Source organism: Neophocaena asiaeorientalis, unplaced genomic scaffold (genome assembly GCF_003031525.2).
Source record: "Neophocaena asiaeorientalis asiaeorientalis breed wild unplaced genomic scaffold, Neophocaena_asiaeorientalis_V1.1 scaffold43, whole genome shotgun sequence".
Taxonomy (NCBI): domain Eukaryota; kingdom Metazoa; phylum Chordata; class Mammalia; order Artiodactyla; family Phocoenidae; genus Neophocaena; species Neophocaena asiaeorientalis.
Window position 1 is genome coordinate 8515615 of NW_020173674.1, and position 20809 is coordinate 8536423.

At 42.5% G+C, this 20809-nt stretch overlaps 1 protein-coding gene across 6 annotated transcripts in view; it reads right to left on the reverse strand.

The window, feature by feature from the left end:
* Positions 1–10260: 10260 nt before the first annotated feature.
* Positions 10261–20809, reverse strand: part of LOC112402511 (solute carrier family 22 member 9) — a 46073-nt gene continuing 35524 nt past the window's right edge. For 2 of the 6 annotated variants that reach the window (XM_024749508.1, XM_024749505.1), the window contains 5 exons: positions 16525–16640; positions 15640–15854; positions 13899–14007; positions 13243–13446; positions 10261–12346 (listed from right to left, as the gene is read on the reverse strand). In XM_024749508.1, coding sequence (XP_024605276.1) covers positions 12286–12346; positions 13243–13446; positions 13899–14007; positions 15640–15854; positions 16525–16640 — 705 coding nt within the window. In that variant the 3' untranslated portion in view covers positions 10261–12285. Of the gene's footprint in view, positions 12347–13242; positions 13447–13898; positions 14008–15639; positions 15855–16524; positions 16641–20809 lie in introns of those variants that run through there. The other 4 variants (XM_024749506.1, XM_024749507.1, XM_024749509.1 and 1 more) reach the window with 4 other exon arrangements.

A 20809-nucleotide genomic window follows, 5' to 3' on the forward strand; every position in this document is an offset into this window, starting at 1 on the left:
CGGGAAGATCCCACATGCCGCGGAGCGGCTGGGCCCGTGAGCCATGGCCGCTGAGCCTGTGCGTCCGGAACCTGTGCTCCGCGACGGGAGAGGCCACGGCGGTGAGAGGCCTGCATACCGCAAAAAAAAAAAAAAAAAAAATAAACATGCCTTTTTTTTTTTTTTTAATTGAAGTAACGTTGAGTTACAATGTTGTGTTAAATACTGCTGTACAGCAAAGTGACTCTTATACATACATACATACATTCTTTTTCATATTCTTTTCATTATGGTTTATCACAGGATATTGAATATAGTTCCCTTTGTTATACAGTAGGACCTTGTTGTTTATCCATAGCTTTATTCTTTATTGTCTAAAAAACCTTCCAACTTAAAGTTTAATCAACGAGAGCATTTGTTTTGCTTTTCTGCCTCATAAGCACCAGAAAATTAGAAATTTCTATCTTCACCGATTTCAGAGGAATACTTAAAATAATTTAATCAATGGACTTCAGTGTGAATGAGGGAGAGAAAGGAGTGGTTTTTGTGCTTTGAACAATGTGGACATGATGGAAGATCTAAGATGATGGCTGGAGATCGTTAGTGGCGGCTGAGAGCTGAAGCCACCCCAGAAAGCCAGAGAAGGGCTGTCGAAATGCCCTGGGGAAACATGAGGAACGTGAAGAGAGCAGGATGGAACCCCTGAGCATCTCACATAAGATCTGTTAGATCTTCTAGAGTCTTTCTCCTGTTTGGAGGAAACAGACCTGCAGGGAAACTCTTCAGTTTCCCCCTCTCTGTTCTGTTCTTAGCAATCCGAGCTTGACTGCCTCTCTCTGTGTCCTAGATGCTGGAGTCTGGGTGTGTCTCTTTGATTGTCTTCCCTCTGCTCGTCCCGAGCGGCCCCTCTCTCTGCTTTGCACAGCAGTTACAGGTGCTGGTAGGTGGAGCTCGCCCCCATTTCTGTGAATCACGACTAGGATAAAGCCATTGTCCCTAGTTCCCGTAATCACCTCCTCCCCACCCCACAAGATCACTGGAGTTCCCAATACCCCTCCCTCAGTCTCTTTATTCATGATATGGTCTAGGTTGGAATCTTCCTTTGGAGGAGGACCCAAGTGCCGGGAATTTATACTTTATAAATTTTAGCTTTGAATTAACTCAGTCATGGGTTAGTAAACCTTTTGATCTGAAGATCACTTTGAACTCATAGACCATATTAATCATTAATCAAGGGGACCAGGTGTTGTTTGATTAACAGACCAACAACTCCCCCATGCCAGGGCGTACGTAGTAACTTCGAAATACAGCACTCATCTGTCTTTTGCTTATTATGTTTGGGACAGAAAGACACTTCCCTGGGTCCTTTCTGGTTTGTACCCAGTGAGGCAGAGACCCTCAGGAGCATTTCAGGGCTTATGTTCACTCATTCATCCAACAGATATTTTGGAGTGTCTGCCATGTGCCAAGCCCTGGCTCCGCTCACCTCTGCCTGAACCCATGAGCGCTGGTCAGGGCTGGCAGTGAGCAGTTCTGAGATGGTTGGGGGGATACAAGACGCAGTGGAGCATGAGGTGGAGACTACCTGCTGGCCAGTGGTCTCCCCCTGCTTCCGAGCTGTCCATAAAGTCATGAGCTCTGGAATGCACACACCATATTTTGCAGATGAAGAGGGGAGCGTTTCCTGAAGTGTTACTAAAAAACCTGTAGCAGTTCCTGCATTCTAGGGTAAAAACAATTCTGCTTTGAGTGGGACCCCTTGGTGAGCCTGTTTAGTCTTGTAGATAGATATAAGGCGCATACCCACTGTTGGAGGGGAGATTCCAAGGGAAAGTCATCTGAATGCAGATGTTTCTGAGATGTTAAATACTGGTCTCTTGTTTGTGTTCTTAATTTTTTTAGTGTTTATTCCTTTTTGTTTTGGGGGCATGGGTGAGTGGGGACAGTGGTGGCATTGGTTCGCTTGGCATATCACAGGGAACAGAGAACAGAAACGTTCTGTGTTCCTTAATTAGGGAGGCCCAGTCTAAGTGACACATGGCCTGGCAGGTGCTACGTACAACCCAGTTGTTTTGCTTAAGGATGGAAAGATGGACTTCGGGAAACCCTGAATAACCTCTGCAGAAATTATTGTGATGACAGAGGGATCTGGTGTTGCTGGCCAGGAGTGGGAGATAACGAGGGGAAAATATACCAGTCAGACGTGCCAACTGACACGTGGGGAATGAAGCCCATCTCTGGGGCAGCAGGCCAGGGGCTGAGGAGAGAACCAGACAGAGGGGACCCCCTAGTGACACCGGGAGTAGGGATGAGCTGCTCCCCAGTTCCTAGTTTTATGTCTTTGTCTTACGCTTATAATCACCTTCTGTTAGCCGCAAGCCACCTGCTTGCTGTGTGTGGGGGGCATAAAGGAAGGGGCTAGTGTGCACGGCTTTTAGCACCCGAGAGGGCTGCAGCTACGGGGAGGAGAGGTTCAGGGATGCCCCAGAGGGAGTCCGTTGGGAGCAAGCAGACCAGAGTTTCCGTGTGGGAGTCCTCTGGAACCTTCTGGGACGGAACTGGATTTCCCGCAGTCAGGCGGGAGGGGAGCTTGTTCAAAGAAGTAAAGATTTTAAAGGGAGTCATGACTTTTGATTCTGCAGGACTGGGATTTTTGTGTCACACGTAGTCAAGCACAGCACAAGGGGAGGGGGTGTTGGATGCATGGCATGCTAATGCTAATAGACCATTCTGACCCTACACTGTTCCTACTGAAACTTCTTTTATCACTTTAGCCGAACAATACAAACTCTAAGAATGCTTTCTGAGCCACTCAAAGTTCTGTTCTCTTGAAGTGTCTGTTCCCAGTGCTGTTTTTTTTTTGCGGTACGCGGGCCTCTCACCGTTGTGGCCTCTCCCGTTGCGGAGCACAGGCTCCGGACGCGCAGGCTCAGCGACCATGGCTCACGGGCCCAGCCGCTCCGCGGCATGTGGGATCTTCCCGGACCGGGGCACGAACCCGCGTCCTCTGCATCAGCAGGCGGACTCTCAACCACTGCGCCGCCAGGGAAGCCTAGTTCCCAGTGCTTTTGAAGCCCACCAGCCCATCGTTAACTGGGCAGATGCTTTAACCAGAAGACAACTATTTATGGACCACACGATGTTTCTTGGTGCAAAGTGGTTCTTTTTTTGTTTTCTTCTTCTTTTTGTTTGATTATGGTGGGTATTAAAATATATTTGGTTTGCTAGGTTAAATATAAAAAGACGATTTTTTTCTGTGTACTTTCAGAAAGATTGCTTAAAGTTCAACTTCAAAGTTAAAGCATATTTGAGTTTGTAGCAACATGGGGGGGGTGCCTTGTAAATGAGTAATTTGGGGTTCTGCCAGTTCCGTTTCAAAAGAAGGGCGTTTGAAAAGAAACCAGTGGAGGCCACAGGTTCCTGGTGTTTCCGTCTTGATGCAGGATGGCTCCCCCAACCTTTGCTTGATCCTGCGAGTCGTGAGCGTGTTGGCAGGGAGAGTTCTGAGTTGGAAAGACAAGGGAGATCTGGCTGGCTTTAGTGGATTTCCCAGAGCCCTGGCTTCTGCACTTTGCTTGAGCATCAGAACCCTCCCTTTAGGCATAACATCATCGAGCTGCCTGATGAGTGAAGCGGGAAAAATGGAGCAGCTCTGGGCTGGGCTGGGCAGGGCCCAGAGCTTCACTTGGGCAGCCTGGGGGGCGTGTGCTAGACCCGAAGCCCTGGCGGACAGGCTCCGCCAACAGTTGAGGGCAATAAAGTAATAATGACAAGGACAGCAGTGACATTCGCGGACCGTTCACGCTGTCCCAGGTGCCGTTTCTTTCTTTTTTAAAAATTTATAGTGAATTTTATTTAAAAAATTTTTTAATGTAATTTTTATTTTATATTGGGGTATAGTTGATTTACAATGTTGTGTTCGTTTCAGATGTACAGCAAAGTGGTTCCGTTATACGTATACATATACCCATTATTTTTCAGATCCTTTTCCCATTTAGGTCATTACAGAGTATTGAGTAGAGTTCCTTGTGCTCTACAGTAGGTCCTTGTTGATTATCTATTTTATATATAGTAGCGTGTATATGCTAATCCCAGCCTCCTAATTTATCCCTGTGCTGTTTTAAATACTTTTGGACGACCTTCAGTCACCCTGTGGCTCTATGTGTTCATTATCTCCATTACAGACTTGGCCCCCGTGAACACGTAGCACCCACTCACCCAGCTTTACACAGTGCTCCAACTGGGTAAATGTTTATAGCAGTAGTGTCTCCACTTGGCAAAAGAAGGACTTTAAAATCAAGAGCTGCTTTATCATGAACCCAGAGATAAATACCAGAAGAGGGTATTTAAGGCCCGAAGATGCATAATTGAAAAGGGAAATGTGGGCAGGGAGAAAGGGCTAGTCATCCACGGGGCTCACAGCAGAGGCAGAACTAATTGCATATAATCCTAATACCAGACCTTGGCTTTGGGGTGAATAGTAATAGATATTCATGAGTAGGATAAGCTTTCGAGCTGACCTGTGATACCTTTGGGACAGAAACTCCCTGCAGGGTACAGACACTGAATTGTGATTACCCAAATGCAGTGTCTCTCACAGGGCTGAAGCAACAAAGTGTGTCCTCTTTACCGGGAGGTGGCGGGAAAAGACTCAATCCCGGGAGGAACTCGGGAGCCATGGATCATCAGAACCTCTTTGGTGGGAATCCACTTCCAGGATCGAGGCTGCACGGGGCCACCCACCAGTGGCTGCAGCAGAGCTTGCCCGGACGCTGAAACCCACCGGGAGGGCCGCATCTGGCGTCTCAGGGATCCCGGTCTGGCACATTGTAGCAGGAGCAGCCTTCACCGCCATCTCGGCTCAGGGCGATAAAACAGGAAGTTTCAATATTTCTCACTCACATGCAGACGCTGAGGGTTCTGTTCTTCCATTCCTCTGTGCCCCATGGGTGGCAGCCGTGGGGCTTCGCAGGGCAATAGGAGAACAGTGCTCTGAACTGGTGAAACTGCTTTTTGGGGGCTCACACCCAGGACCTCTACTCTGCAAGGCTGGGCTCCGGAAGGGTGAGGCGGGAGAGGCTCACTGAGCCTTGTCGGTTTAAGGGCACTACCCAGACCCCAAACACGAGGACGCGGCCAGACATATAATATTAAGAAAAGTGTGGAAAGAAGGATATTTGGCATGGTTGAGCTGTCATCCTCCAAATACAGGGAAATAACCTGTTAGAGACGTCTTGAAGTCTCACCCCTGGATATCCCCTGAGCCACAAGTAGACCCGCGTTAGGACTCTCTTAGTTTCAAGGGACAGAAACAACAAAAGTGCTTAAGTGAAGTGACGAATTTACTGGCTTAAGTGACTGTCAAATCCTGGCACAGAAAAGAGTACATCTGGACTTAGGCCTTCATAACATCAGCGTCAAAATACCCTGATGGGCCAGTTCTCCAGAACTGTGTGATTATTGTGGGTTAGGAAGTGAAGGAGTCAGGCGGGCAGAAACAGCCAATGACCGCAGTACACCTTACGATCTCAGATCTTTGCTCTTCCTCTCCCAGTAGGACCCCAAACATGATCTAGTGCACAGAAGCTGATCGTTCTGTCCAGACTCATGGCTGAGATTCCTTAGAGAAGCTTTCTATGTAGTGAGATACACGGGTAGCACTGGTTAACAGTTTCCCCCCCTTGGGTTATTCCATAGGAAATGTGTGTTTTCTCCTGCTCCTTGGACAATAACATATTCTCTTGTGTTTCTGGAAAATGATTCCCCTCCTGGGCAATGAAAACCACAGAATTAAAGCCTGCACACAAACTATGGTATATGCTCTTTAGGCTACTGGGCAGTTATACAGGCCAATTGAAGATCCATGCTGTAGGACTCTTACGTATCTGATGATTACTTTAGGGGGTACCCACAGAAGTGACTGATAACGTTCTCATGATGGATATTACCTATTGATAACAGGCCAGCAAATGGCAACAGAATTTTAAGATCCAGATTGAAGATCAGTGAGCTCTCTCATTTATAGTGCAAAATGTGGCTCCCTCCCGCCTATGCTGTGTGGACTGGTATTGATTCAATGACTTTGACGTAATCCCTATAGTCAAACTTTATCCGTTCAAGGAAGAACAGAACTGGGGCAAAGTCTAAAATTCATCAGTTCCTAAGGAGCCCCAGATACGTTATGCACTGATGAAGGTGTATTGGGGAACTTATGGCAACAAAGGAATCTCTTCGTATTTTTGGACACTGAGGAATAATTCACTGTGCTACCAGGAGGTACTCATGTTACACTGGGAAATTACTTTAACTGGATATGGAAATAACTTTCAGATTGGACAATGGACTGTTGTGATTTTGTGGGTGGGAACTTCAGGGCTGATACACGTCAAGTAGTGGTGATTGATACTGTATTGTGGGATGTATTGTGGGAATCAATATGTTCTATCTGTGTAGTATTCTGGTTATTGTAAGGGACGTTCCCAATGGGGAAATGTCGCAATTCGAAGCAGATTAGTAAGATAAGTGCACACCAGGAACCATCTATCTTCCCCAGCGTTGTCACGTAGTTCCTTTGTGATAGTAGAGGATAGCATTGTAGAGGGAAGCAGGTTACTACAGTAATCATGGAGATAACGGAGGAAGAAGAGCTTACTAAAAATATCACATTATTAAATAGCTTTGTGTGATCAATCAAAAAAGTCCAGTGAAGCTTGGTGCTCCACCGTGGACCCCTGAAATTTAGGGAGGCATTATCTCCCTTGCGACTGCAGTTGTGATATCATGAAGTCATGGAGTCGTCATGGAGTCCATTGTGCAGACCGAGGGCACGTGTTAAGCAGTGATGATGACATTGCTAATGCCTGTTAAGAGACAGTTTCTTATTGCCATTTGGGTTCTAGTGAGGTATGAGCCTTCCCGCTCTGCCTCCCTCAGAAAGGAGCTGCCGAGTATAAAATAGATACTTTAGCTGCAGGCTGGCGTCAGCTCTTCATCAGTGGGGTGTCCCACAACTCAGATTGTAGTCTTCTGATCCCTTTTTGTGACCTCCTTTGTGGGTTGTGGTACAAAGACGATGAAGAGCTTGTATCCTCGGCTACTTGTCACTTCACTGTCTATGTAGATAAATAAAAATGTTTGTTTTATCTGTATTCTCTGAATCAGTTAAGGCTCTGATCTTTTGATGGGATCTTGACAGACTAAGGATGAGCTCTTGGAGTTGTGGTTCGAAAAGGGAGCATGGAGGAAATATAACCAGCAAAAGAGATATTAGGAATAGCTAGAAAATCTATGTTAGATATTGTCTACTTCAGATATTCTTTTACTTATTATTGCTTGCTTCTCCTGATGTCTCTGTACATTTTACCCTCACCCATACAAATGGATCCATATAAATGGATTAATTTTCATTTCATCCAAATAAAATGCCTGGTTTTCCCTTAACTCTTTATTGTCCTTCCCTCAAAATTCAAACAATGTCAAATTCGGTCAATTCTATCCACTAAATCTATTTCCATCATCGTAATGAAATCAGAATGAAAATCGTAACATTTCCTGACCTAATACAATTTTAGCCCAAACTGAAGAAACAGTGTTCACGGTCTCTTGGTGTGCAGTAAAGACTTTAACTCAATGGCTTAGGATGTTCAAAACCTGCTCTATCTGAGGAAAGGACTGGCCTTTTTCTCTCTCCTGGGAGACAACCTATAAGTCTTTTGAATATTTGATTTGATAAGGGTTTATTTGTATATTTGGGACTTGGGCTATGACAGATAGTTTAGCTATGAATCTGATTTATGGTGAGTGAGTGCTTTTGTTAACCTGGGGCCATGGGTCATTTTATATCAGTCTGACCTCTTGGGGGACTAGAACTGAGTAGTTAAGGGCAGTCACTTGGGGTGGTCCAACTTACAAGACAGACACCCAATAAAAACCCTGGACACCTAGGCCTGGGTGAGTTTCTGTGGCTGGAATTTCTTCATACGTGTTGCTGGTAGAATTAAGTGGTGTTCGTAACTCCAAACAGGAAAGGCCAACAGGAAGCTCGTGCTTGATTCCTTCTGGGTTCCACCTAAGGCATTTTTCCTTTTCTGATTTAAATTTTTCTTTTCGCTGTAATAAACCATAAGCATACTATAAGGGCTTTTCAGAATTCTGTTACTCCTTCCAGTAAATCATGAAACTCAAGTGTGTTCTTGGGGACCCACAACACTCTTGGGATACTTCAGTGAAGGTAAATTAACAGATTAGTCTTTGTTTTGCGTCTGGTGTTTTGGGATTAAAAAAACCCTCTTAACCATTAATTTTCATGCAGGAGGTTTATTAGAACTACAATCTATAAGTTTGTGAGGAAGGCATGACTGGTTACAGCTAAATGTTGAACCGGTATTGTTGCAACAGAGTGCCCAGGCAACCTACGGGAGGAGGTAGAGATGGAAGAGCCCTTCAGAAATGTCTGGTCTCGAGTCACAGAATGAACCAAGTTAACGCCACAAGGATGAGTTATTGTGTATGAGCAGTCCCTCAGGAGTGTAACATTGAAGGGTGTACATCAGTTTGACCAAGGACCAGTCCAAGGAATAGATGTGTGCGTTAAGTCATACTCCTGTTGTAGCCCATCTATCTTGCCCATAGGGATGGTATGCTTTATCTGTCATTGCCATAGTTTATCTAAAATAGAACAATACATGCTATATCTAGGAAGTGAACACGTTGATAAATGACAAAAAGCAGCTCTTTAGTTGAGATATCCTTGTATAAGAGTTTTCAGCTCCTATGAACATGCTATACAGACAACGGCTTATGGTGACTAAGCCACTTAGTCTCTGTCTTGCGATCAACAGCAGCTCATGGACTCTGGAGAAAACAGATTCTGGGAAACAGGGATCAACTAATGTGTCTTTGAGTTTTCTGAAAAGAAAGATGATAGGATGGTAAAAAACAAAAACAAACAAACCCCAGCTTTACTCAGTTGCATGAGTGCAATTGCAGGTCTCTAGCTTTCACACATTTCCTTTTCTCAGGTTCACTACAAGACTGTATTCCACTCAGTGATGTCCTAATAACTTTGAGAATAATAAAGGGTAATCGCTTAGAGAGGGTACCAAGGGAAGCCTCTTTCAGCAGAGATTTCCATGCCACGTCATTACATAAATCACCTGCTGTCCTAAAAACAGCTGCACTTGCTTTATGTACTGTCCTTCTTTAGGAACCGTTGACTAGATTCCATGATACTATTTCTGAATAATTAATAGAATCAGATATTATATAACGATTGTCAAAAATTATATACAGCCTCATGGTTCGAAAGGGTATGGTTGACAAGGCCTCTGTAAGTGGGTAGTCTGTGTCTATGTCCAGGAAGAAGCTCTGATATTACAATTAGGAGGCAAGATTTGCCATATAGCATTTCCTCACTTGACTTTAAATGTCATTAGTTATCTGAATTCGGTTTTTCCTTTTCTAAAAATCCTTTTAAGAGATACTACAAAATGTAGAGTAAACAAAACATGTTCACTCATGATCCCGTTGCAGAACAATGACAGATTGGACGTTTTTGAAGAATGACCCTGCAACTCTGTGTCAGACTGAAAGGAAAATTCCCCAACCCTCTCACCACAATTTTCTATACTTGTGCTTACTATACTTCTCCACCAAAATATACCTCACTCTCCTCTCTGTATCACAGAGCATCTGCTGGGCCGCAGCTGCTGGTGTAATGTCAAAGACCCATGAGGACCTGTGGGACTTTATCTGCCATGAAACATCAGATTTTATGGACTGGCAGCTAAGCTAGCCTTCGGGGTGATGCACAATAGATGCTGTCTAGTCTTTCTCCTGATGGGATATCGAACAATGCATTAGGAAGAAGACCAGAGAAATCAATGACATTCATTATTGATACTTCCTTGGCATTCCCTTTCTCTCTTTCCCACTTTCTGCAAGTGGTAATTTCTGTGCTTCTTGATCTCTTGGAAGTCATTTGGCAGGGAAAAGGCAAAAGAAGACGTAAGACTGGGGCTTCCCTGGTGGTGCAGTGGTTAAGAATCCGCCTGCCAATGCAGGGGACACAGGTTCAAGCCCTGGTCTGGGAAGATCCCACATACCGTGGAACAACTAACCCCCTGAGCCACAACTACTGAAGCCCACGCACCTAGAGCCTGAGCTCCGCAACAGGAGAAGCCACCGCAATGAGAAGCGTGTGCACCAAACGAAGAGGAGCCCCCGCTCTCTGCAACTAGAGAAAGTCCTTGCACAGCAATGAAGACCCAACGCAGCCAAAACTAAAAAAATAAATTTATTTTAAAAAGAACTGAAATTAAAAAAAAAAGACTGTAAGACTGATTGACTTGATTGTGTTTCAAAAACTAAAGCCCATGGGGTAACTAGAAGGTATGTGTGGAAGAGCTAATAAGAGAAAGAAGTTGAGTGTCTAGGACGTCTGAGGATGGAGGAGTGCTTGTAGGTTCTGGGGGAGCAGGAACCCAGTCCTGAGCCCTGGCAACACTCTATGGAAACAGAAGACCCCTTCCATTGTGGCTGTAAAAGGAGCTGAGCTGTCAGATGAGAAGCCCCAGATTCCGACATTTCATTGTGGTGTGAATGGCAGAATTGCTGCACTTGAGTGTCTACTGGTCCGGTAGTAACCTCTTTGAACAGGTAACCGATAACCAGTGCAGCTCCTCCTTGTAACCGTATATACTCCTGGAATCTGGATAGCTCTGGTGTGGAAGTCTTGTGGAAATAATTTCCCAAAGTAACTGATTTGCAATTTTCTACCAGCCTGGAGGGAATGAGGACTTTAAAATAAATTTTCTTTGCCCATAGAAAATAAAAATGTGATGCCACGCCAGTACACAGAGACTAATATCTGCTACATCTGTTTTTATACATTTTTTTTTTCATTTCCTCTTTGTATCCAAGGTTCCTATCATACTGCTTGGTAACTATTACATGCTGAATAAATGGTTGCTGAATCAATGAAAGATTTTTAAAGCTCTTTATAATGACACCATTCTGTTTTGTGCAGTTGTGTGGTATATGTTATTTTATAACTCCACCATCAATTAACAAGTTTCCATTTACATTCTTCAGAAAAGTTGGTATTTTACTTAGCTTGTATGTCTTTAAATTTCAGTGGTTTTGTACAGTTTTTCATAAATTTATTAGTCATAGGATTTTTTTCTTTTGAAAATTATATGCTCTTGCCTTTTGACCATCTAATATTGAATTATGTATTCTTTTCATGAATATTTATTAGAATCCTACATATTAATATATAATAATTTTGAAAATTGTTAATTTGTCTTTTGCAGTTTATTTTTGATAGTATCTTATAATATTTTAGAATGCTGCGTTATCCTTTTAAAACTTAGAGTACAGAAACTTACAAAGAAGAAAGTAAAATCTCATAAAGGTACACCACTAAAAGTTAACAGCTTTTATCATTTTGGTGAATATTTTTTCTAGACTTCTCCCATAAGTTTTTCGAGTTTTGTCCAATAGAGGTTTTAAATGAGTATTTAGTCAAATCTACCTATATTTAAATCGTTGGCATTTGCTTTCCTTATCAGAACGTTTTCTTAATCCCAAGACTTTGTACCCACGTTTTCTATTGAATAACATGGCTTAATTGTTCCATTTGTCATTTTAACCATATGGAATATATATTTTTTTGGTTTAGAGAATGAAATCAAATTATTAGTCATTTATTTCTAAAGTTAGTTAATGATATTTATTACATAATCATTTTTTCTACCAGTGATTTATGATGCCCAAATTATCAAATTTTAAGTGTTCTACACACCACCGTCTCATTCTGGACTTCTTTTGATTTGTAAATGCATCTACATTTCATTTCAGCGTATGCTGCCCCGAATACTTGCACCACTTTCCCTCCATAAACTTCATTTTTCTGGATCTTGTCTATCATTAATTTGTAGATATATTTGGAACTTTTTCAAATTGTCCCCAAAGTAATCATTACATCAATTACTCTGTCATTAATTAGAGCAGAATCAGTGTTTTAAATACTATTCTTTCTTTCCAGAAACATGCTAGGGTTCTACAGTTATACACATATTTTATTATGATCCCTTTAAAAGTATTATGACTTTCCTCAGACTTCTTATTATGAGTAGTCATAGGCATTTTATATATAGTTATTTAGAACTGCAATTGTAAATGGGGTCCATTTTTCCTTTATATCTTTTTATTTATTTGTTTTCCAAATTTTGCCAATATCTGGGAATGATCCTAATTTTTCTTGTTTATCTCGCTCTTTGATTAGCAGTTAGTTCCTGGAATCCTTTAAAACTGTGTCACTTTCATGGAAGTATCTTCCTGCTTTGCTTTTCTTGAGCCTTTTCTCCTAGAACAAATACAATGAAAACAACAAACGAACAAAATTTTAAAAACATGGAAAAACATCTATGTCCTGCATTCTTTAGAGCAAGCTGATTCTTGGTCCACGAGCTTTGATAAAAACCATGACACCTGCCCTGAGAATTTGAGTAGATTTTGTGAAGAAAAAAGCCAAGCTCCCAGGGCAGAATCTGGAGAGGCAGCTTTGATAGTTTCAGCGCTCACCCTTGGACACCATGGTATTGGCTAACGGGGTCTTTGGAAGAGGCAAGGGAAGTATATTAAAGTATTTAAACCCTTTCAAATTCTTGATCACTTAAAAATACCAATAACTACCACCCTTTTCCTCTCTTTTCCTAACACTTTCATTCCCAGTGAAAACCAGGTGGTCTGAATCTTACAGGCAACACAGTAGGACTCCTTCCCCTGAGATATATTGTCACCTGTGGAAGGGGCTCTTGTCCTCTCCCTGATCTCCCTCAGATCTTCAGCGACCAGGGCAGGTCACAGACCTACAGACACCAGCAATCTCAGGGAGGTCACTGCCCTCACTGGGCTGAGGGCTGCCAGGATCTGAGGGATGAGAATCTGATGTCTGGATCTGTGCATGTTTGTGAAACGCTTTCAAGGGTATGTATGTCACACGAGGGCATTAATTTTGGCTTCTTCATCACTAAACCTACTGGTGCCTACCGGTGTTGGTCTGTGTGATCTAGGGAGGCTTGGGGGAGTCTGAGGTCACTGTGAGGAGGGATGAGGCTGTAGCTAAACCAAACGCACTGACCACCTGGAGTAGTCTAGGTGTAAGCCTTCTGGGGACAATGACCCTGCACGGTGCCTTGCCCTCCTAGCACGAGCCTACATCACACAGCAACCCTAAGGGAGAGCCAGCGGTTTACTCACTCCTTTTCCACATCCTGGATGGAGTCAGGCAGAGGCTTATTCCTGGTTTCAGGGAGGAGTGGAACAACAAGGCCAGCGAGGATGGAGCAGACTCCATAGATGAGCCAGGGTAGGTGGGGAGAATATACTGTTAGGATCATCAGGAGGGGAGCCAGGGCTGCCCCAATATTAGAAGCAATTCCCATGAATCCTGAGGCTGTTACCCTTGGAGTGCAAACAACAATACAAAAATAATCTGGTATAAATCTGTACAAGTAACTTGTGATTTATTATTTTGCTTTGATTATGGGAGACACCTCGGCAATATTTAGACACATGAAGGCTGATGACGTACCCTTACGTTTAAAATATGCTCTTGTTTGCTCACAAATCTTTCAAGTGCATTAAGATATGTTTTCATTATTGAAAAAATACTCTTACCAACAGCACCTACCCTTTAATGGTTCAGCAGATTATGGGAGATGATACATTAAAGGGCTTAACTCATGCCTGACAAAAGTGAGATTTTAACAAAAATTTTGGCTATAATTTTTGTTAATATTATTATAATCAATGCTTTTGATAATGAATCAGATTAGTTTTCTTTCCACTATAAGTCTTGATTAGCTGGGAAAGGTCTGTTTTGACCCTGATAGAGCTTCCATGAGATTGTGTACCTGACAATGGTGGGGACTAGTTCATTTCCATGGGCAAAAGAACACATGAGAGCCATAGAAGAAACTGCTATTCCCAAAGTTGACAAAGCCACACGCAAGGTCTGTATTTCTGGAGAAGAAGACAAGTGAGACTCAGGAAATCTGAGCTGAAGAAATCACCATCCACCAAATTATAAATGAAAAAGACACAGTTGGGGGACATCCCTGGTGGTCCAGTGGCTAAGATTCCACGATCCCAACGCAGGGGTCCTGGGTTCGACCCCTGGTCAGGGAACTAGATCCCACATGCCGCAACTGAAGATCCTGCACATGGCAATGAAGGTCCCGCGTGCTGCAACTAAGACGCGGTGCAGCCAAATAATTAAGTAAATAAATAAATATTTAAAAAGAAAAAGACAGTTGGAGACACTTGCATGTGTTAAATACCTGGTAGAGAAAGCACACAGGGGCAGAGAATGTGCACAGCCTAATAGCTGAGAAATATTACAACTTAAATAAGAAATTAAAAACCTGAGTTATTGCATCAACTCTTCCTCCATATCAGAGATTTCAGAAATTTGCCAAAGATGGAGAGGGGAACAAAAACCCAGCAAGAGTTTGCTTTCATTTACTCTGTCCAGTGTCTCCTCTGCCTTTCATGTATAACATAGGAGTATTATATGAGCAATTACTGATGGATGTAAGACTCGTCAATATCCTCCAGGAGTTCAAAACCTGGGTGTTTACACAATGTTGACATGGGGCTAGTAATGCAGTAGAGAGTAATAAGAGAATGGGGCTCGGACTTCCCTGGTGGCGCAGTGGTTGAGAGTCCGTCTGCTGATGCAGGGGACACGGGTTCGTGCCCCGGTCCGGGAGGATCCCACATGCCGCGGAACGGCTGGGCCCGTGAGCCATGGCCGCTGAGCCTGCGCTCCGCAACGGGAGAGGCCACAGCAGTGAGAGGCCCGCGTACCGCAAAACAAACAAACAAAAAATCATGAAAGCGTGACAACGTGGGAGTGAGCTCTGTTGTAAGGCAGCAAATTTGCGTTGATGCTGATATTCAAGATGGGATCCTGTAAAGTGCATCACTGCACTGGGAGCTAGCTGAAGCATGGTGACCACCTGGGTTCCCCTATGAATTACATATGGTCATTTAATTTAGTAAAATTGATTTTAAGAGAGGCTGTTAACAGCTTAATGCCTTTTTCCTACTCTCTGTACCTTCTATGCTCGAAGACAAAGGATTAAAAATACCTTAGAGTCAAGATGACACCCTGGGACCAGGGTTGCAGTTATGGCGACCTAATTCCAGACACAAGAGTGGATACATACAATCAGGGAGTAAATTTTCCCTGAAACTGTAGTAATAAGAAAGAGACCAGACAAAGGAAGTGACAGCTGTGTCCTCACATGAGATATATAATTATATATAGTGACATAACACTCATTTACAGTTACAAGTGTGACTGGCCAAAGAGAAAGTGATCAATTGCTCTCCCAGAGAAACTGTCAGCAATAAATGTCACCAATTACCAAACACATCTCTGATATGATGAAGACAACCACATGTCTGAACTGACTTTCACGGACCTTTGCCTCTTTCTCAGCCACTTAATGACAGAATCTATCCTAAATCCTCAGATTGGTTCTGGAAAATCCTTAGAACCCTAGTCTTCACTTCCTTCTGCCTTCAGATCCTGTCTTCAAATCTCTGAGGTAAGACATTTTCTTATTTCAACCTGTGCTCTCTTCTCACCTTGAGGCGCAAATGTGATGGCCAGAATGGAGACTCCAAGGAGAAACATGAAGAGCGTCTGGCTTACTTGACGGCCCAGGTGATTCAGTGCCAAAAATGCAACATAATTGGCTGGGAGGTTGACTGCACCAAAAAGAACCTGGAACAGGAAAACATTGCTCCCTATGTACTGGAGGTGGAGAATCAGGCCAAAAAAGGACATGAAGTTTGCAAATCTGTGGTGAACAAAAATGAAAGACACTTATCATAAGGTTTAGAGCCTTTGTCTTACAAATGATGATAATAAATATTAGCCACGCAGCCAATGGTTGGTTTTAAAGTATAAAAACATGGTCTATTTTATGGAATAATTCCTCGCAAGGTGATGATTTTAAAATTCTAAAATTGGAGCTCCTAATTATTGTTAAGTTTTGGGGGAGGGTTTGGAGTGTTTTTTGTGGAGGATGCATGATGGAGCCTTCTAGTGTTTTAGAGCTTTTTTCTATATCTTTATCTGGGTGGTGGTTGCATATTTACATATGGAAATATTCACTGAGATGTATATCTTTGTGCACTTTACCGCTTGTAATTTTACCTCCGTTAAAATGGAAACAAACAAGTGAAGAAAGTTAAAGCCAATGTCTGTACCGTGACTGAAGTTCTCAGTCTCAGTTTCCAGTGATGAGATTGGTAGGGTGATATGATAAACAAAACCCGCCGTTGTATAAATAGCTCTGGGTCAGTATTTTTCATAACCCTTTGACTACTCTAAACACAGCAATTATCATTATGGCTTCCTCTGTATTTTATCTCAAATCTGTTCCCACAACATGTTGTATCCTTTGATATGGGATAGATTCATGTCTCCACTATTTTAGCATCCCTCACGCATTCTGAGAAGCCCACCTCACAAAGGACAGGAGACAGATGCTCTTACGCAGGTTGGGTGTGCGGAACAAGTCAAACACAGAAGGTTTGGTCTGTGCGGCCTCCAGCTCTTCCTGCAGGATGGATCTCACGACCTTCAACAACAACAACAGCAGACCGTTCAGTTGTCACACAACGGGAGGCACTGTGAGGCCCTCAACAGATGACAAGATAGATGATGTCCCTTTCCGTCTGCTGGAAAATATAGCCACTGAGGATGTAATGACAGGAGTAACAGTGGTATGACTAGAGAATTACAGAGTTAAAGGGGACTGAAGGAAATGATGCAGCAACAAAAATATTCAAACACAAGATTCGAGAGGACTACAGGGCATCAGAAAGGGAGTGTACCTTAGATACTCAGATTAGAAAGGGAATCAAATGCAGAGTTGCTTGGATTATGTTCCAAAGCTCCATTTGTGCCAGATGGGCATGAAAGACCTGAGAACTAAGCTTGGTTATCAGCTGGCTGTCCTGTGCAGAGAAACTGCTTATCTCAGGAAAAAGAACATTTCCTGAGAATCTTTATTTTGGTTCTTTTCTCAGTCACTTTGGGGGAAATCCTGGCATGTTGTGCCTCCATGAATGAGATGTCTAGAATTAAAACTGAGGATGAAATTAGGAGAGATCTTGGTATAGAATGATTTAAACCCAGAGTTGGTTATAATCTGGAGTTACTTAATAGCCCTGCAACATGCTAGGTATATACCTTGAGGAAGGTAATTAAATATTTCTAAAACTCAATTTACTTGTCATTTAAAAGAAGAACAGGTAGAAGAATCAGAGTAGGAGGAGAAGAGGTGGAGAAAAATAATGGCATTTCCCTCACAAGGATTTCCTGGTCCATACATGAGGCTAAAAATATGCATAAGGAATTATATCCAGCATACCTCAGATACTTACTTATTAGTTATTCAAACAGTATAGTCTGAATTCTTATCCCACCTCTACAAATGAAAACGTACCATGAAGTCCATTGGAATAATTCCATGAGGAATTCAGAGAAATGAAAGGCCACCCTAACTGAGGACCTACACATGCAAGAATGTCCTTTCATTTAAAGAACAAGCCCAAATAGTGAAATATTGGACTTACACTTTTAGAAGAGAGGAGTCAGGATTGCATCTAACACCAGAATCCCATGACCCACAGGCCATTGTCATGGATGATAATGTAAGAATGTGCTCAAATAATACTTTAAACTTGGGCCAGATGAGGGATGCAATGCCTGCAAGACTAGCCTTAAATTACATCCAATATCAAAGTTAAAGTTTGGGATATGGTGTGGTTATTTTACACTGGCCGTTTGTTTTTGGTGAGCAAGCAGAGACGTGAATAGTGTTAGCAGATGTATTTGGGGGGCGATGCCAGATCACTTACAGGAGCTCAAGGACTTCCTCCTACCTGGTAAAATCCTTATTCAGGGGAAAAGAGGCCCGTATTCAAATGGGAGCCTGCTGTATCTTCACTTTTTAAAAGGTACTTTTCTCTCTGATCTTCACTTCATTTTCTTGCTTAAAAAGTGCTTTGTACCACTCATAACACTATCCTGGGGTAAAAAGCATGAAACAGCCCTCGTCTGAACCCTTGCCCAGTGGCGTTCTGGAATCAGTGTGTAAAAATTCACAAAAACCCTTTGTTAAATTTTTAGATAGTTTGTAAAGCAGTTGCCATCTTGTTGGTGGCATGAAACTCACTGTGGTGGTAATAGTCACACCACGGAAATTGATAATTGCCACAAATCTGAGATCCATGCTTCTTTTCCTCTTGTAATGTTGAGTGTTAAACATTTACCAGCACACCCTGGTTTGACCCCTCTGTAAGTCATTTGGACTGCTCTCAACTGCAAATTTAATCATCTCTCTGCCTGGTTTAAACCTGGATAGTTCTACCTTAACCTGTAAGACCCATTTCAGATATAACTACTTCCAAGATGCATTCATTGCCCACATATCTGCAGTTCAGATTATATATTCCTCCTTGACAGTCACATTCCACCCTTGCTTTAATTCAAAGAGACTTTATCAAGCCCATCTTACTTGTTGAGTGTGATCTTTATGAAGATAGAAACTGTAGACTTTTCCCCTCTGCGACTGTCACAGGATCTGTCATCAAGTAGTCCTGAAATAAATTTGGAAGGGAAAGAGGAAGACAAAAAGAAAGAGGGACGACAGGGAGGGTGGAAGAAACTGGCTGAGGGTGGAATGCATTTAGAAGCTGAAAGACTTGAAATTCAAGAACCAATATAGGTATAAAACATGGATCGGGAGAGCTTTGAGAAGATGTTTGTCAATGAGATCAGAAATGGAGAAAATGGACATTTATTTCTTCAAAATTACAATTTATTATATTTAGAAAGAAATGTCTCTTAATGTAGAATAGCTGGGAAAACTCTGAAGTTTTATGGATGTAAGAGAAACCTGCGGAGGATTCTGGGGAGAAATTTGTGTTGTTCTCTCATAGTTGCCATGTCACTTACCATCACACAAGTGTGCCATCATTGAGTTTGTGAGAATCGAGTTTCAATTGAATACTTTTTAATGGTTTGATTGGACAGTGCACCTTGGGATCCTTTAAGAAAGTGTATTTGTTATACAGCCTGAAGTGTATTTCAGGCTGGGCTACTGTGGAGCATGAGTTCTTGTGTTTCTACTGGGTCTGAAACAATTAGGACAATAGAAGACTGAAAAAGACTGTCACACAGGAATAGGAGGAGGAAATTGGACAGAGCAGAGGTAAGAGGAGAGTATCAGAATTTGGAATGTACAGAGTTTAGAGCAGGAAGGAAGGTAGATAAGACCACAATTGCATTGAAATACCAGAACCAGTAGAATGAAATGAGCAGGGGAGGAGGACAATTTATTAAAAGGTAAAGAAAGAAAAGATGGAAAAATGAATCTGCCAAAGGATGACTGAAATAAGAACTGACCAAAAAGAAGTTGCCTGAGAAACACTGGTGGCTTAGGGTAGGGGCACTTTCTTCATAATCTTCATGTTTCCAAGAAGAAAGACTTTGAAAGAGTAATACTACAGACCACTTTCACTTTATACCTACCCTCACTGCCTCTTGGAGGACTGAGGTATTTGACTGGTAAATTAGGAGAATGCAATGGATATGCTTCAGTGACCCAGAATGCCTTTAGAATGAAAATTCTTTCAGATTTGCTGCCTGGGTCACACCTTATATTTAGCAATGCAGGCTCTGCATCTGTGGAAAAACCTGGCACTTGTGAATAAGTTCAGTTGTGGGTTGAAGTGTTAGCAAACTTATTGTTGCTTGAAATTTAGACACTTCCTCTATTTCAGTTTTCACTGTAGTGAAAAACGTAAGTTTTTGTTGTCATCTTTCTGAGCACATTAGCTATCCCTCAGGTGGGTGTGATTTAGGCAGAGGAAAGGTTTATCATTTACTGGACTCCAAGACAGCCAAAACTGGATTAATCAATGGATTGTTATTGATATGAAGGGGAACAGCTTTAAGTAAGAAGGATTGTCTGGAGTGAATGTGTTTGGCAATCTGTCAGACGGAGGTTAAACATGACTAAGACCACAGATTTCTGAATAATCTTTACAAAATTTAAAAAATGAAATTAAGGCAATTTTAGGTACTCATTCATGCATAGAATCCAGTTCCTTAACCAAATTTCATTTGTTCCTCTTGTACAATGTTGTCTTTCTTCTTCTTGGCACTGAGGTGATTGTCATTTGCCATTTACCCTGATAATGCATTGTTCCTTTCTTTCTTCCAGCTCGTAACACTTATTTTTTGTTATTTACCTGGCAAATAACTTTCCTGTAAGATTTAAGCTTTAATTCTTTGGATTGGGCCAACCTGGCAGGCAAAATACTAGGTGTGGGCTTGGAACTAAAGATACTTCCAAGATGTTAGTTGGCCCAAAATAATTTCCTATAAGTCAGGTATATATTGATACAGTCTCAGAGTGCCATAGAGCTCCACCTAAATTTCAAAATTTCTTTAAAAAAAGGACTATGCTGGGGCTTCCCTGGTGGCGCAGTGGTTGAGAATCCACCTGCCAATGCAGGGGACACAGGTTCGAGCCCTGGTCTGGGAAGATCTCACATGCCGTGGAGCAACTAGGCCTGTGAGCCACAACTACTGAGCCTGCACCTCTGGAGCCTGTGCTCTGCAACAAGAGAGGCCGCGATAGTGAGAGGTCCATGCACCACGACGAAGAGTGGCCCCCGCTTGCCGCAACTAGAGAAAGCCCTCCCACAGAAATGAAGACCCAGCACAGCCAAAAAT